General features: G+C 31.1%; 1 protein-coding gene across 3 annotated transcripts; it reads left to right on the top strand.

The window, feature by feature from the left end:
• The first annotated feature begins 1,448 nt into the window (after positions 1-1,448).
• On the top strand, positions 1,449-2,579 carry LOC105798435 (chaperonin 60 subunit beta 2, chloroplastic). 3 transcript variants are annotated; one of them, XM_052620417.1, is made up of 3 exons: positions 1,449-1,542; positions 1,941-2,194; positions 2,305-2,579. In XM_052620417.1, the coding sequence occupies exons 2-3, from the start codon at positions 1,958-1,960 to the stop codon at positions 2,392-2,394; spliced, it is 327 nt and encodes a 108-aa protein (XP_052476377.1). In that variant the 5' UTR covers positions 1,449-1,542; positions 1,941-1,957; the 3' UTR covers positions 2,395-2,579. The 3 variants fall into 3 exon arrangements, with proteins under 3 accessions (XP_052476377.1, XP_012483947.1, XP_052476378.1); XM_012628493.2 differs by having other exon boundaries at positions 1,455-1,603; XM_052620418.1 differs by lacking the exon at positions 1,449-1,542 and having other exon boundaries at positions 1,662-2,194.
• The last annotated feature ends 13,606 nt before the right edge of the window (positions 2,580-16,185 follow it).

Below are 16,185 nucleotides of genomic sequence, written 5' to 3'. Positions count from 1 at the left end.
CTAAACCATAAACTTAAACCCTAAAACTCTAAACCCATAAACCCTTAACACATAACCTTTAAACCTTAAACCCCGGCCTTTTAAACCATAAACCATAACCCCTAAACCTATAATCCATAAACCTTAAAATGGTAACACCTAAACCTTAAACTCTAAACCATATATCCTAAACTATAGTGATAATTAATTCAATATTTTAAAATTAATACTATCTCTTTTACGATTATATAAGAAATTATTTAATATATAAACTAAAAAAATCAGTAATGTATCCAAAAAACTTTAAAATTATTTTAAATAATAGTATTTTAACTTTTCCATTTTTAACAAATATTTTAAATCCCTGAGCATTAGCGGCGCTTTCCTAAAAGCGCCGCTAAATCCCCAAAATCTTAGAAAACGGCGTCGTTGGGCTTAGGTTTTTTTGCGACACTTTCCCAAAAACGCCGCTAAAGCCCTGAGCATTAGCGGCGCTTTCTTGAAAACGCCGCTAAATCTCCGAAAGCTTAGAGAACGGCGTCGTTGGGCTTAGGTTTTTTTGCAGCGCTTCCCCAAAAACGCCGCTAAAGACTTGAGAATTAGCAGCGCTTACTTAAAAACGCCGCTAATTCCCCGAAAGCTCAAAAAATGGCGTCGTTGGGCTTAGGTTTTTTTGTGGCGCTTTACCAAAAACGCCGCTAAAGACTTGAGCATTAGCGGCGCTTTCTTAAAAACGCCGCTAAATCCCCGAAAGCTCAGAAAACGGCGTCTTTAGGCTTAGGTTTTTTGCGGCGTTTCCCGAAAAACGCCGCTAAAGACCTGAGCATTAGCGGCGCTTTCCTAAAAACGGCGTCGTTGGGCTTAGGTTTTTTGCGGCGCTTTCTCAAAAACGCCGCTAAAGCCCTAAGCATTAGCGGCACTTTCTTAAAAATGCCACTAAATCCCCGAAAGCTCAAAAAACGGCGTCGTTGGGCTTAGATTTTTTGCGGCGCTTTCTGGAAAACGCTGCTAATGCTTATTTTTAGCGGCATTTTCCATAAAGCGCCGCTAATGATCGAACTTTAGCGGCATTTTTTATCCAAACGCCGCTAAAAACGCCACTAAAAGCCTGTTTTGGTGTAGTGTAATGTCTCAAATTTTTGAAGAAATTATAAGTAAAATTAAAGATTGCTTTAAACATTTGCCCTGGTTTCTGAGGTGTATGAGATTATTAAAGATTGCTTTTTATGTATTATGATGTATTCATAGTCGGCAAATCTGGGTAATAAGTTTGTATGATTGCTTTATTACAGTTAGTTTTTGCTAATATTTTGCAAAAAATGGGTTCTATTCCTTGGTAATTGCTGTTGGCTTTCTTTTCCCCATTTTTCTTTTTTTTCTTAATTGATTTTGTTTAAAACTGCTCTATAAAGAAAATTTGACTTAAGTTTAGACTTCTATTTTATGGAGCATTTGTCCTTCGCATAGCTGTGAACTTTGATTGACACAAATGCTTTGCCACTTGTCACTATATTCGGAATCAATATTCCATCTCTCATGGCTTCTCTATCATTCTTGTTTTCGGTACTAATTTACTTTTTCTTTTTTTTTTCAAAATTTTGCTTCGAATTTGAGCAAATTTAAGGTATTTATTCCTATGTTTCCCTAACTAGTTTTCTTAAAAAACATCTCGAATTGTTTAAATTTTTTTATGGTTATATTTTAGCTTTATATTTTAATTATTATTTTTGAGTTTTAGAAAATGAAAATATTAGAAAAATCCCTTCGTTTATATTTGAACTTTGTTAAAACTTGAAATGCTTCAAAAATTATTTGTTTTACCTGTGAATTTTACCTTCATTTGTTTTTTTTATTGTGTTTTAGTTGTAGAAATTAAAATATTTGAAAAAAAAAATTTTATTCATCAATTTTCATTTGAGGTAACCTTGATTCTAAAACCATGGTTTTGAATATTTTTTCAGCTTATTAAAAGAGTAAGATGGCATCCACTTTCACAACCATGTCATCAGTTGGCTCATTCGTTGCACCTAATGGTCTGGTCATGGATAAGAAGCTTTCATCTTCTTCCAACAGATTACCATCTTTAGCATCTATTTCTTCATCTTCATTTCTTAGTAGACGAAATGTTGTTATTAGAAGATCTCGTCTGCCCAAGATTTCTGCAGCAAAAGAGCTACATTTCAATAAGGATGGGTCAGCCATAAAGAAATTACAAGTGAGTCATTGTTTCAAACGCTAAAAAGTTGCCTAACTGGTTAAGTATTCAACTGAACTTCACAGCCTTTATATGTTTGCTCTAGCTTACTTCATGTTCTTTTGTTGTAGACTGGTGTGAACAACCTTGCTAATTTGGTTGGAGTCACTCTTGGACCAAAAGGCAGGAATGTCATTCTAGAGAGCAAATATTATTGCTGAATTAGTGCCAATAGGTTGATATATCTATTTACTTATGTACGTTATGCATATCAAAGCATTATCGTATTATTTAGTTTTTTAAAGCATTATTGTATTAGTTAGTTTTTTAAAGCATTATTGTATTAGTTAGTTTTTTAACATTAACTAATACAATAATTGTAAAAGAGAATATTTTTACATTGTAACTTTTCACATTATTATAAGAATATTTTGAATTATACTTCAGTTATCAATTTATATCATATATCTTTCGTTGAATTTGAAGTTTCATTTAGATTTGTTATTTTTTGTTGGATTTCATGCTACAAGAAGGGTTGTATATGGATGAAAATTGAATGTTACAAATCTGCCAAAGTTAGTGGCATTTTTTCATAAATGTTGTTAAAGAACGGTACTTTTAGCAGCGTTTGTGATAAAAGCGCCGCTAAAGATCATGTTCTTTATCGGCTTTTGTGAAAAAAATCCCGCTAAAAGTCATGCTCTTTAGCGGCGTTTGTGATAAAAGCGCCGCTAAAGGTCATGTTTTTTAGCGGCGTTTGTGATATAGCGCCGCTAAAAGTCATGTTCTTTAGTGGCATTTGTGATAAAGAGCCACTAAAGGTCATGTTCTTTAGCGGCGTTTTTTATAAAAGCGCCGCTAAAGATCATGTTCTATAGTGACATTTTTTTCACATAAACACCACAAAATTTAGCGACGTTGTTTATAGCGGCATTTTTTGCGGTGCTTGTTTTAGCGGCACTTAAAAGCGCCGCTATAAGCCTTAAAAACGCCGCTAAAAGTCTATTTTGCTGCAATGATAGTAGAAAAAGAAAGAACAAAACTGAAAAGAAAAACTAGTTAGAGGTTTCTGGAAGGTTTTAAGTAACCAACCGAAACTAACTACCATACAACGAAATTCAAAATAAAATATTTCATATTGCTTTTGCTAGCATTCGAACACAAGACCAAGGAGTATACAAAAGCTTAGCCATTGAACCAACAAGCTCATTCTTGATATTAATTGACATAATTTAACTTATAAACCCAACGTTCAAAGGTAAGGGTTTAAGCAAAATAACAAAATTTCTAAAAACAAGATTCAAACCCAGAACCTCACACACATACCCCAAACACTTTACGATTAAACCAAATCAATTTACTTATCATAAATTTCCAAAATCTAAACTCAAAATCAAGGGATGGCCACTCTTGGTTTCAAGACCCAATTTCTTCTAACCTTGTTTTTGAGATGTTACACTTCCTCTCTCTAGTTTTCTAAGCCTTCAACAATACAAGCTATACCTTAACAAATTTTATTCATCAAATAAAAGGGTTCAACTAATCAAATATCTAAAGCTAATGATCAAAATCCAAAAGAAAAAGCTTTGTCACCTTGAAATATGGCTCACGGTAATGGAGGGTTTGAACATGTAAGTTTTCTTCCTTCCTTACATGGTTTGAAGAAGATAAACACAAGCACTAAGTATCTTTTTATTTTATTCACCTAATGTTTACTATTAAAATAAAGGCTTAAGGGTGTAAAAAGTTCTCAAATATTTTAAAAAATAAGTAATTAAGCCCTTGCTTTTTTTTTTAACTCAATTGAGTACTTGAACTTTCAAAATGCATCAAAAAGGCCCTTAAACTTTTTCAAAAAAAGCAATTAAGGTCTTGGTTTTTTTTTTTCACTCAATTGGGTACTTGAATTTTCAAAATGCATAAAAAAGACCCTCAAACTTTAAAAAAAAAATTAAGCCCCAAGTTTTTTTTTGGCACTCAATTGGGTACTTGAGATGCTAAAATGCATAAAAAAGACCTTTCTACAATTAACTTTAACGATTGCCCCTAATTTTTTTAGTTAAAGCTACCATATTCACAACCATGACGTGATATGTGGCAAAAAATGACAAAAAAATAAAAATCAATAAAAGTTATAAAAATTATAAAAATTATAAAATTATAATAAAAATAAAAAAATATTTAAATTTTATTAAAAATTAGAAAAAAAATTATAAAAATAGTAAAAAATGATAAAATATATAGAATATAGAAAAAAATTATAAAATTTTATAAAGTCGTAAGAAAATTATAAAATTTTATAAAGTCGTAAGAAAATTATAAAAAATGTAAAGAAATAAAATTCATAAAAAATTATAAAAAAAATATCGTACCAAAAGAAGTATTTTATAATTTTTCCATAACTTTTATTGATTTTTTATGATTTTTTGCCACATGTCACGTTGTGTTACGACACGTGATGACTTTAGCTGAAAAAAACTGAGGGTCGTTAACTTTAAAGGTCAACGGTTAAAGTTAATGGCTAAAGGGTCTTTTATGTAATTTTTAATTCTTATAAAATTTTACAATTTTTATAATTTTTTCTAATTTTTAATAAAATTTAAATATTTTTATATTTTTAATAAAATTTAATAATTTTCATAACTTTTATTGATTTTTATTTTTTTTATAATTTTTTGCCACATGTCATGCAGTCGTTGCGACATGGGATGAAGTTAACTTTAATGGTCAACTGTTAAAGTTAATGGTCAAAAGACATTTTTAATGTATTTTAACAATTTAAGTACTCAATTGAGTGAAAAAAAAACATGTGCTTATTTGCTTTTTTTTTTGAAAAAGTTTGAAGGCCTTTTTTATACATTTTGAAAGTTCAAGTTCTCAAGTGAGTGAAAAAAAAGGGACTTAATTGTTTTTTTTTTGAAAAATTTGAGGCATTTTTTATGCATTTTGAAAGGTCAAGTCTCCAACTGATTGCAAAAAAAAGGAAATTAATTTTTTTTTGAAAAAGTTTGAGACTTTTTACACTAAAATAAAATAAGTATATATATAATGGCTAATATTAATTGATGAAAACAGTAGTGGAAATCTATGAAATATATTATGGTCATCCACTAACTTTATGCTAATGATGGTTTAATCCCTTTAAGGTCTTGGTTTAATAACATAATAAGGGCGTGCTTAACCTCCCACCTAATTCTATCTAGTTTAATCACCTTTCAATTTAGTCTCTACTATACTTAATACTTTATAATTTAATCACTTATTACTTCTAATTTCTAATTCCGTAATTTTCACATAAAACTCCTCAATTAAAATTTTCAACTAATTCGATTTAAGAAATTCGGCCTCGAAACTAAAATTTTCAACACTAGCAAGAATAAGGTCATTACAAAATTAGTTACATATTTAAACTTTAGGTTGGATATCATTATTAAAAAAATGTACATTCAAATAGGGATTACTATTCATTGTGGATTCAGAGCGGATGTGAGTAGACCCCCTTGGATATCCATTATTTGAATTCAAATTCCTACATTTGAAGATTCAAATTCAAATATCCGATTTGAATCTATTGGTTGCAAAATTTTTGCTTTCGACAAGGTTTAACCCAAAACCTCATATATATAAAATCATGCTTTAACCATCAATACTTACCTTAAACATTAACTATAATTTACACAACTTAAAAAAATAACGTATACAAACATAATAAAAACATATTCTAAATCTAACTATAATATTTTTTAATCAAAAAAAGATATATTTTTTTCGGTGTAAAAAAATATCTTCTTTAACATTTTATTCTTTTAAATCTTATTTAACTTCTCCTAAATCATATTCTTTTATATACATAATCCTAATCAAACAATGAAATGGCATGATCAGAATCCCTAAATTTGCATTTATCCCTTTTATATTCCCACTTCTTCTCACCTTCCTTTCTTCTCTTTGTTCCATGTCCCCCGTCTCCAGCCTAAAATATGTAAATAAATCACAAACAAACAAAAAAAACCTGGTGTCATGCAATCAAGGCCATGTATCTACAATAACCCAACGTGTTTTCCTTTTATATATAGTATAGATGTGGGACATAATTATATTTAGTGATTATTATATTATAAAACATAGTATACTAACACATTTAACTACATATAATATATTAATTGTTATATAGAAGTAAATTATTAATGTATAATAATATGCAACCTAAACCTTAAACGTTTAACTAAATTTATGGTAGATTATATTATATGCAATATGTAACCTCCTCAAACCGGCCTAAACGTTAGACCCGAATTTGAAAGATTACATTAGTCACCAATACCTAGTAAGCTATTGGAGTTTTGAAAACATTCATTTTAAAACATTTGTTTATTTGTGGAAGAAAACTTAGTTAATTACCAATTTATTTATTACCTGAAATCTTTATTCCAAATTAGCAGCGGAAAAGTGATATATATTTATTTTTAATAAAAACTGGGGTTCATGCATACTAATTAATAACCATAAGACGATATCCTAAAATTAAAATTTAAATGTCATGAAGAATAAAAACAATCCCAAATCCTAGGTCCCATGCCACAGTTTGAAACAAAATAATACAATTTTTGAATAATAATAAAATAAATCAAATAATGAGCCTATAATAATTTTATAAAATACAAACCGAGTCAAGATGGAGGATTATCTGTAAAGATGAAAATTAAAGGGAGTGAGCTATGAAGCTTAGTGTGATTTCCATCACAAGATAATCAGTGCAACCAATTAGCATACAAAATCACATCACATATAATAATTCACAATAGCAAATTTGGAATATCGGGTTAACAGGTCAAAATCATACACATGTATATACATATATACAACTCTAGAAATCTTAGAATCGTTTGCACATACTTTGTGAATGCAACACAGTTTCGGTGTTAATAGAAAAAATCCCACCCCACCGCTATACACCATAATAGGAGTTCCCTAGAACTCGTCTACCCCTACACACCATGTTGTGGATAAACCACAAAGTTGCAGGTTAATACGCTGTCAAATGTTTGTGAATACACAACATATTTGAAGATAAGAGCTGTCAGATAATAGGTGGGCGAACCACCAGTTTTGCAGGTTAATACGCTGCTAGATGGTTGTGAATACACAACATAAATGCATATGATGTTAGAACATGCCTAAAGACCAATCACGAGATGATTGTAACCACATACTCATTTTACCTTGTTTGTTAATATAAGACATTGTCATTGTTATTTCAATTTCTTTTTCTGTGTGTACAAATAAATTGGTTAATAATAAAGTCCTGAGAATAATATGATTATTCTTAAAAGGTCATTAGTCAAGTATTATTGTGGGCTTGGAAAATGATAATGCATTGAGACAATGTGTAGTTGATTGATGACAAAGTGTTGTCATTGACATAGGGATGTCAAAATCGATACATGAGTATGTGTTAGAGAACAACATATTGGATAGACCCGCTATGTGTATGGTTCTTGGATTATTATGTAATACTCGCAACACTACCCATAGTGATAACTATGTGTATGATCCTCAGACTTGAGATCATCATTGTCCCAACATAGTGAGTTGTATATTTTGACACAATCAAACATCTACCATAACACGTTATACTATAAAAACTGATGTTGGGTATGCCGCAATCTATGTAAAGGGATATGGTTGATCAAGAAAGGATTAGCCCCTCCTACATAATGAGAGCAATATCTTAGGCCTCTTGATAGAGTGAGACTAGAAATGCATGACCATGCTTGAATAAGTTGATATGAGATATCACTCTTATTTGTTTATTGTAGTATATTTAGAATATCAAGAAATATGAGATTGGACTATACAAGTGTGACTATTCCAAAACTTGTGTCCAATTTAGATATTAAGAATAAAAAGATATAATACATGAAAAGATTATCACAGAAAAGTTAGGTTGAATCACGATTTCTTATAACTTGGGTAGCAATGATGCATTGCTAGATGTCACTCATTGCTTGTAATATTAGAAACGTTCTAGTATTATTACTAACGTTACAAGAATCTACAAGGTCACACCCTATAGTTGAAGCGAACAAAATTTGAATACATTTGGTATTGTATTTAGCTGTCACATGAATTAAATTAATTATTGAATTAATTTAATTTGATAGTTAAATATTGAACACATTATATATACAAACTTATTGTACACAAATAGAGAACATAGATAAAATTAATATATGAATTTGATTCATACAAAATATTAATTGTATATAGTTTATTGAAATTATTAATATAAATAGTTATAATAGTTAATTTCAGTCAAAATATAGAAAACATGGAAATTGGTATTATTTAGGAAAGAATATAATTTCTTTTTTTGGATTTTCATTTGTTTCTCTAATAATAAGGATATAATCTCGTTTTATTTATGATATGTGATATCAAATAAAATAAATGGAATATAATCCCTTAGTGTGTTAGGGTTGCCAAGAAAAACAATATCAAAAGGTCTAGCAGCCTTTTTTTATTTTTTCTCTCTGAAAAAGTTTAAGAGAATTTTGTTGTTCGTTCTTTGACTAAGTGGATTATGTAGAGGCTGAGACGTTATTGTTGCGGCTTGGGATCGACATTGCACAAGGGATCCTACAACAACATTGTTCGTTGCTCATTCAATTTCGAAAAGTTATATTTTTAGCCCTTATTTAAACTCGATTCATTCCTTGTACATGGACCTACAGTTGATGATCGCCGGAATATTTTTTCCACTACGCCACGGGGTGTACTAGTGATCCAATAGATGAGAGTTGCCAGAAAGTATGTGGATAAACCACTAGAGTTACAGATTAATAATCTACCAGAACTTCCTCCTTTTCAAAGCGTCCTCCCTATGCAATGCAATATGACATGTTTATAACAGATTAGAACGAGATTGAAATTATATGCTTATAATAGATTATTGTGATAGCAGTAAATATATTCTCAATTAATCACTACAACAACAAAAACATGCTTAATCATGGATTCGAAGTAAAGGTACAAACAAGGCATGCTATACGTATAATCACAAGTACAGATTCAAAAGACATAATATTATTCATCGTTCATGCATACATATATATACTACTAATAATTCATTCAATTAGATTATGGATTCTAGCTATATTCCTTTTATCAATGACTCAGTTGAATATAATTAAGCACTAAAAATAGTTCGAGGACTAATATGCACAAAACATAAAATCATGGAAAAAAATTGTAAAAATTTTAAAGTAAGAGATACACGGTCGTATAACTGGACTGTGTGGAGGGGTTACACGGTCGTGTGGCCAAGCCGTGTAATAGACTAAGGCAGTGTGGAAATTGCAAAATCAAGGTATAATGGAGGCACGATCATGTGGCAGGACGTGTGAGAATCGAATTTACTAAGGTTTTAGGAGGAACATGGCCATATGAGGGTGTTGTGTGGCCCACAAGCCCATTTGGCTAGTCGTGTGGCCATATCCTGAGGCATGGCTTGCTCTAATTTGCTTGTTAAAGGACACACACCTCTCACCGGGATCTCGAATGATGTCCCTCATGTTCAAATCTAGTCCGATACACCTGCAATAGGTCTTTCAAACGGCATTTATACATGAGTTAAAGCTTGTTTTCATTATTTATCAAGATTTTCCGTGAGTTTCGACAAGAAATCATAATAAATTGAATAACTGAATGAAATATTGGTGTCGGGACAATGATATTAGAATATACGAAATTTGATTGACGAAACGAAGGTACTTACCAATTCTTGGCAAAGTTAGGGATGAAATTAACGGTGATTTGCTAAATTGATAAAACACGATAGAGTGGAAGTTTATTTGATTCAGGAAATAAAATAATAATCCACAACGATGGAGAGAAAATATTTGCAAATAAGAGGATGGAAAAAGAAAAAGGGAAGAAGAAATAGAGAGGAAAGAAATAAAATTTTGTTTTGGTTTGGAAAAGAAATAAGAATACAAATACAATTAGGAAAGGCTTAAATGTTGTAGGGTTTTCAAACCTTGAGGGGGCTAGATAGCAATTTACCCTTTTTGTCAAAAATAAAAGGGAAATGGGGGAGAATGGCATGACATAAACCTAGGACTACAAAGGAGAATGAGAGTGCTTAACCATTGGGCTGCTAACCATACTTGATTAGTTTTGACTCCATTTAATATTTATTTTAGAGTGATTTTCATCCTTCTTTGTTGAAAATGAAAAGAAAAGAAATAGGAGAGGTGTAGATAGAACCAAAGACTTCTAGGGAGTGTGCTAACTACTTAACCATCAGACCAAGGTCATTTCTTGGTCATTTATTTCATCTATCCCTATATATTTTGGGGTGTTACACAATACAATTATGTTATTTTTGTTGTATCTAGTGCCCTTAGTGTAGTATTTTTTCTATGTATACTTGTATTTTTTGAACAAATTGGTTTCACAAAATATCAATTAATTACATTAATATCCTCTATATATTTTCTTCAACGGTTTTTGCATGCAAATCAAAATGTAAGCAAATATTACCTCACTGATTATCTAACATTTAACTAATGCTAAAAAGTACTACGTGGTCAGATTGTAATATAAAAAGTAACTTATATTAGTAGATAATCTAAACATATCATGAGTCTAATAAAAAAATGAACAAATTGATTGAAAGACTGATATCCAATCTATCAAGTGGAATTAGAGAGGTACCTAGTCTTGGTTAGTGGATTGGATAACTCCTAGAAGATAGAGACATAGATGTGACTAATAGTACATTGGACAAGAACCAACTAGAAAAGGTCCTAGATTTGTTTATGGATTTATTTGCTTGTGATGTTCATACTGTGTCACAATTTAATCCTGAGTGGATGATGGACTATGTATACGTGACTCGTATATTTTGATGTAAATAAAAGCCTGAGTTCAAATAGATAAGAAACCAAAAGCTGGTACATTGGGTATACGACTTCTGCAATATGTTCATCATTCTACAATAGTGGAATTCATAGCCCAATAAATGGTAAATGATATCCTCTTATTGGCATTACATTATATATGAAAAATAAACGTAATCACAGATCATTTGTGTTTGTGATAAACGATATAATTACTATTCTATAGTAATTGACTTTTCATGATGGAAGACATAATGATTACCATGAGATAAAATATGTGGTGCCCCGAAACCGACCAGGAAGGTCCGACCCGAATCTGAAACATCACATTGGCCACTTACGTGACTTTCTATACCAAGCACAAGTCACACCACAAACCTACCAGCCATACCATGCATATACATGCATAATAAACAATCATTGAGTAAAAATAAGCATACATATCATAGAATCATGATTTTCTAGCAAAATTATCAAAATACCAACTAAGGGTAAAATTGTCATTTTACATACGACATATGAAACAATTACAACATGTTAAATTAATCATGCATTTAGTCTATAAAGTATTGTTGAAAACCATATTTGAAGGAATAAACAAGAACTGATAAGTAAAGTATATGTAATTCTAAAACAAAGGTTTGATGACTAAATTGTAAATTTAGTAAAATACTTTTAAAAACCTTTTTGTTAAATTGGAATTTAAAATTATGAAATTAACCATACAGGACTTAATTATGAAAATTTTCAAGTCTTTTCATAACATTTAAGGACTGCAATTGCATAGCCTAAGAATTAGGATGCAATTGCAAAAACCACAAAACATGCTAAAAACACTCAGAGAGTCTCATTGTGACCATACAATTTACCTCATCATAATGTGACCTGGAGACCCTCTCTTGTCCTGACGACGCGATTTTTGGCATCTTGACGATGATACCTCATTGCAATGTCACACGATTGTCGTCGTGACGTCACTTGCAATTTCTATAGAAACAACCTAGAAACCTACATTTGACACTTTGATACTAAATTAGACATATCATTTCATGTTTTCATGCCAATTTCCCTATTTTAATCTATAATATAACATTCATAGATCATATAAATCATGATCAATTACTCTAAATCATGTATTAACATACTTTGACATCTCAAGTAAATTGTTATGATAGCATGCAATCCTAAAGTCACAATGCAATTACTTAACATGTCAAATTTGTAGCTCATGCATTTCTAAGTGCAAAATAGGTTCATTTCATACAAATTTGACATTTAAAACTTGCCTATATGTTCAACATACCATTTGAGCATCTATAAAAACATTTCACTAGTAGACATACATACCATTCATCATGCATCTTCAACAAACATGTCATACATATTCAAGTATTAATTCCAATAAGGCAATCAATCATGAACCACATATAAAATCCTTAAAACAATCCTTAAAAAGTTCATTTGTAACAGCCCGTCTCTAGTGGTGTTGGAAACAGTGGTTTCAGGACCACAATTCCGACAAGTGGATTATTATTTTAATACTTGTTTAATGTTTATGAGTATTTATTAAGGTTGTATTAAAATTTGGTTAAGAAATTTTAAGGTTTAGATAGTTAATTAAGTAAAAAGGACAAATTTCTAAAAGCTTGAAAAGTAAGTTTATATTAATTAAAGGTGGTATAGGCTTAGGGAAAATAAGTATGTAAACTTATATGGTAAATATACCATTTGATTTTATAGTGGACGGTTTTGGGAGGTTAAATGCATGAAATTTGGTTAATTTTTAAAGGACAAATTGGTAAATTAGTAATATAATAACATAAACTAATAGAAAACACAAGTGGTCATCTTGACAAATTGAGAGCTGAAAACTCCATGAAAGGGCATTGAAGGTTTATTCAAACATATTCCTTCCATGCTTGTGTTTTTGAGGTTAGTTTTTAGTGATTTTTATGTTTTTGTTATCGTATTAGCTTAATCTAGCTAGCTCGAGAGTCAATTCGTAACATTGTTAACATTCTAGGGACCTACCATGAATGATGTGAGGGTATTTTGAATTTGGTTGATAGAATATTAAGCCTGGTTGATGAATAAACTCATTTTGTTAAGTGATTTTTAGTGATTTTAAGGTTTATGGATTAATTTATTTAAATATTAAAATTCAATGAATATAGGGTGAATTGGTGAAAGTTATGGGTTGTTTGTAAACATATTAAAAATCAGATTTCCTTGATTTAGATTTTCGAAGTTCATCTCTTCATTCCTTCTCTGACTTTCTTGTCTTCTTCACTGTTGAAAAGTTCTTTCAATCTCAGGGTCTACAAGGAGTAAGTCGATAATTCGGTCAATACTCATAAACACGTAAAATAAACACAGAAAAATTAATTAAGTTAAAATTGAACAGAAAATAAACCAAAATGCAAAATTAACAAATTCACAAATAATGACTTTTTGAAACAATCCCCGGCAACGGCGCCAAAAACTTGGAACGACGGAAATGTGCGAGTGTACACAACCGCAACAAGTAATAAAGTGACAAGTAAATGTCGAGTTATCGTACCCACAAAGACTGTGAAAAGAATTATTTATGAATGCAATTTTAAAAACACTTTGGTGAAGAAAATTATTTTGATTGGAAGAAGTGATTAAACACTAGGATTTTAACAATGTAAAATAAATAAAAATAAAATAAAAGTTCCAATGCACAATTTCAAAAGATGATTTTCATCAAGATGACATAATTGTGTTAGATTAATTACATTTCTTAACTTAGAATTATTCAACTCATGTTCATGTTGTTACGAATAAATTCACAACAACTCGGTATTTGCTAACTTATGAACATACTTACCTCTGAAATCCATTTATCTCTTGACTATATCTCTATGTCAATTAAACCGATTAAACAAATTTTAATAAGCAAATGTGTTGATGCGCATACATACTTATGAAATTAAAATAATCTCTTGTACATATCTCTATGTCAATTCAAACAATTAATTCAATCTAATAAGCACATAAAAGATAAAGTAAGGTAACAATGTATTTCTACCTTGAAACAGTTTAATCACAATAATCTTGCAAGTTATGCAAGGCTAATGTATCATTAGATACCGTTGTTACCTTAACCCTCAACTACCTTAGATGATTAAACATGCACTGATTAAGTATCGTGTCAATTAATTACAATTTCAATCCGTTTAAATAATTAATTCATTAGTTACCTTACAATTACAATGCAGTAATAACTTAGTCATGGTTTTACTTAATCAAACATCTTACCGAGGCCTATAACAACACAAACACAATTTTAATAAATTAAGCAGACAAAATGCAATCAACCTAACACAAATTAAATTTAAGCCATATTAATTAAATTAAACATATCAACATCACAAATATTCATAGACATGTTCATCATACAACAACAAAATTAAAAAGATAGGGAACAAGAATCAGATCCGGTGTTTTCTCCGTGGCTTGACTAGTTTGCTCCACTCCTCCTTCTCCGCTTGTCCTTGCTGAACCGAGGCTTCTACGAATACTTGAATGCTACTCCAAATGGTGGTTGATTGACTCTTTTTCAAGAGGTGAAATAGACAAGGGAATAGGGGAAGAAAATGAAGAATAATGGAAGGGAATGAAGAGAGAAAAATGAGAGAGAAGTGAAGAGATGAGAAGGGTTGAGATGTGTTCGAAGTGAGTAGCCAAGAGGGGTATTTATAGGTTGAGAAGGCTGCTAAAAATAGCCAAAATCAGCAGACAAAGACTCCCCCATGGCTGGCCACACATGTGGCATGTTTGAAGATTTCAAACATGCTATTTTAAGGTAGGGGAAAATCTAGAAAGGCATAAATAGTGGAGGGGTTTAAATGCAATTTGAAGGAGTCTTCAAGGCCCATTTTGCAAGCCAAATAATCAGCCAAACAAGCTGATTGGGTCAGCATGTGGGACGGTTTTGGGCTGCCCAGTGCTTGATTGGATCAGTTTTCTCGGTTCTGCTCAACTAGGACACTTTTCATAATTAATTAATAATAATTTATTTAACCCAAATTAAATTGGATTAAAATTAAAATTAATTATATTATGAATTAATACAAATAATTTGGACCGTTTTAGGCTGAAAAATTAATTCGCCTTGATGCTTCAAAATTGCTTCTCGATTTTGCGCTTCTAGCAGTGTTTGCCGAGCCATTTTTCGCCCTTTGTACAAATCTATCGAAAATAATAAAAAATAATCAAAATTTGATATAAAATTAATTAAAATTCAACATGTTCATAATTTTAGTGCAATTTAATTATTTTATAATTATTATATATTTTTCGACAAGAATTTTACTGAAACTGCATGAATTTGAGTTAAAAAGGGCATGAAAAAGTGTGTATATTTTCGTGTTTCCAATTATACACTTTTAACCTAATTCTAGTATCCGGTTCGGTTATCCGATTCATTAACCCGATTCTACTAACTCTATTTTTGGGATGTGACAAAATAGGATCATATTAGTAGAATAAATTTATCCTAAAGAGATTAAGGATATCCTATAAGGGTAACATACTTATGACAAGGTCATTAGACGATCACTTATTTAGTAGCTTTCGTAATGGTATATAAAAAGATAGAGCTTAGTCACAATAGTTTAGTGGAATGACTGCATGACTAAATAATGTTATCACTACACCAAAACAGGTTTTTAGCGGCGCTTTTTTAGGCCTTTAGTGGCGCTTTTAAGCGCTACAAAAAGTATTTGCGGCACTTTAAAAAGCGTCGGAAAAAATGCCGCTAAAGAACGCGTCGCTAACTTTAGCGGCTTTTTTTTCTAAAAACGCCGCTAAAGACCAAGACCTTTAGCGGAGCTTTTCCCACAAACGCCGCTAAAGACCAAGACCTTTAGCGGCGTTTTTCCCACAAACGTCGCTAAATACCAAGACCTTTAGCGGCGCTTTCCCCAAAAACGCCGCTAAAGACCAAGACCTTTAGCGGTGCTTTTCCCACAAAGGCCGCTAAAGACCAAGACCTTTAGTGGCGCTTTTACTAAAAACGCCGCTAAAGACCAAAACCTTTAACGACGCTTTTCCCACAAAGGCCGCTAAAGACCAAGACCTTTA

This window comes from Gossypium raimondii, chromosome 9 (genome assembly GCF_025698545.1).
Source record: "Gossypium raimondii isolate GPD5lz chromosome 9, ASM2569854v1, whole genome shotgun sequence".
NCBI classification, from domain to species: domain Eukaryota; kingdom Viridiplantae; phylum Streptophyta; class Magnoliopsida; order Malvales; family Malvaceae; genus Gossypium; species Gossypium raimondii.
The sequence above is the reverse complement of the archived record's forward strand: the minus strand, read 5'-3'. Positions and strand labels throughout refer to the sequence as shown.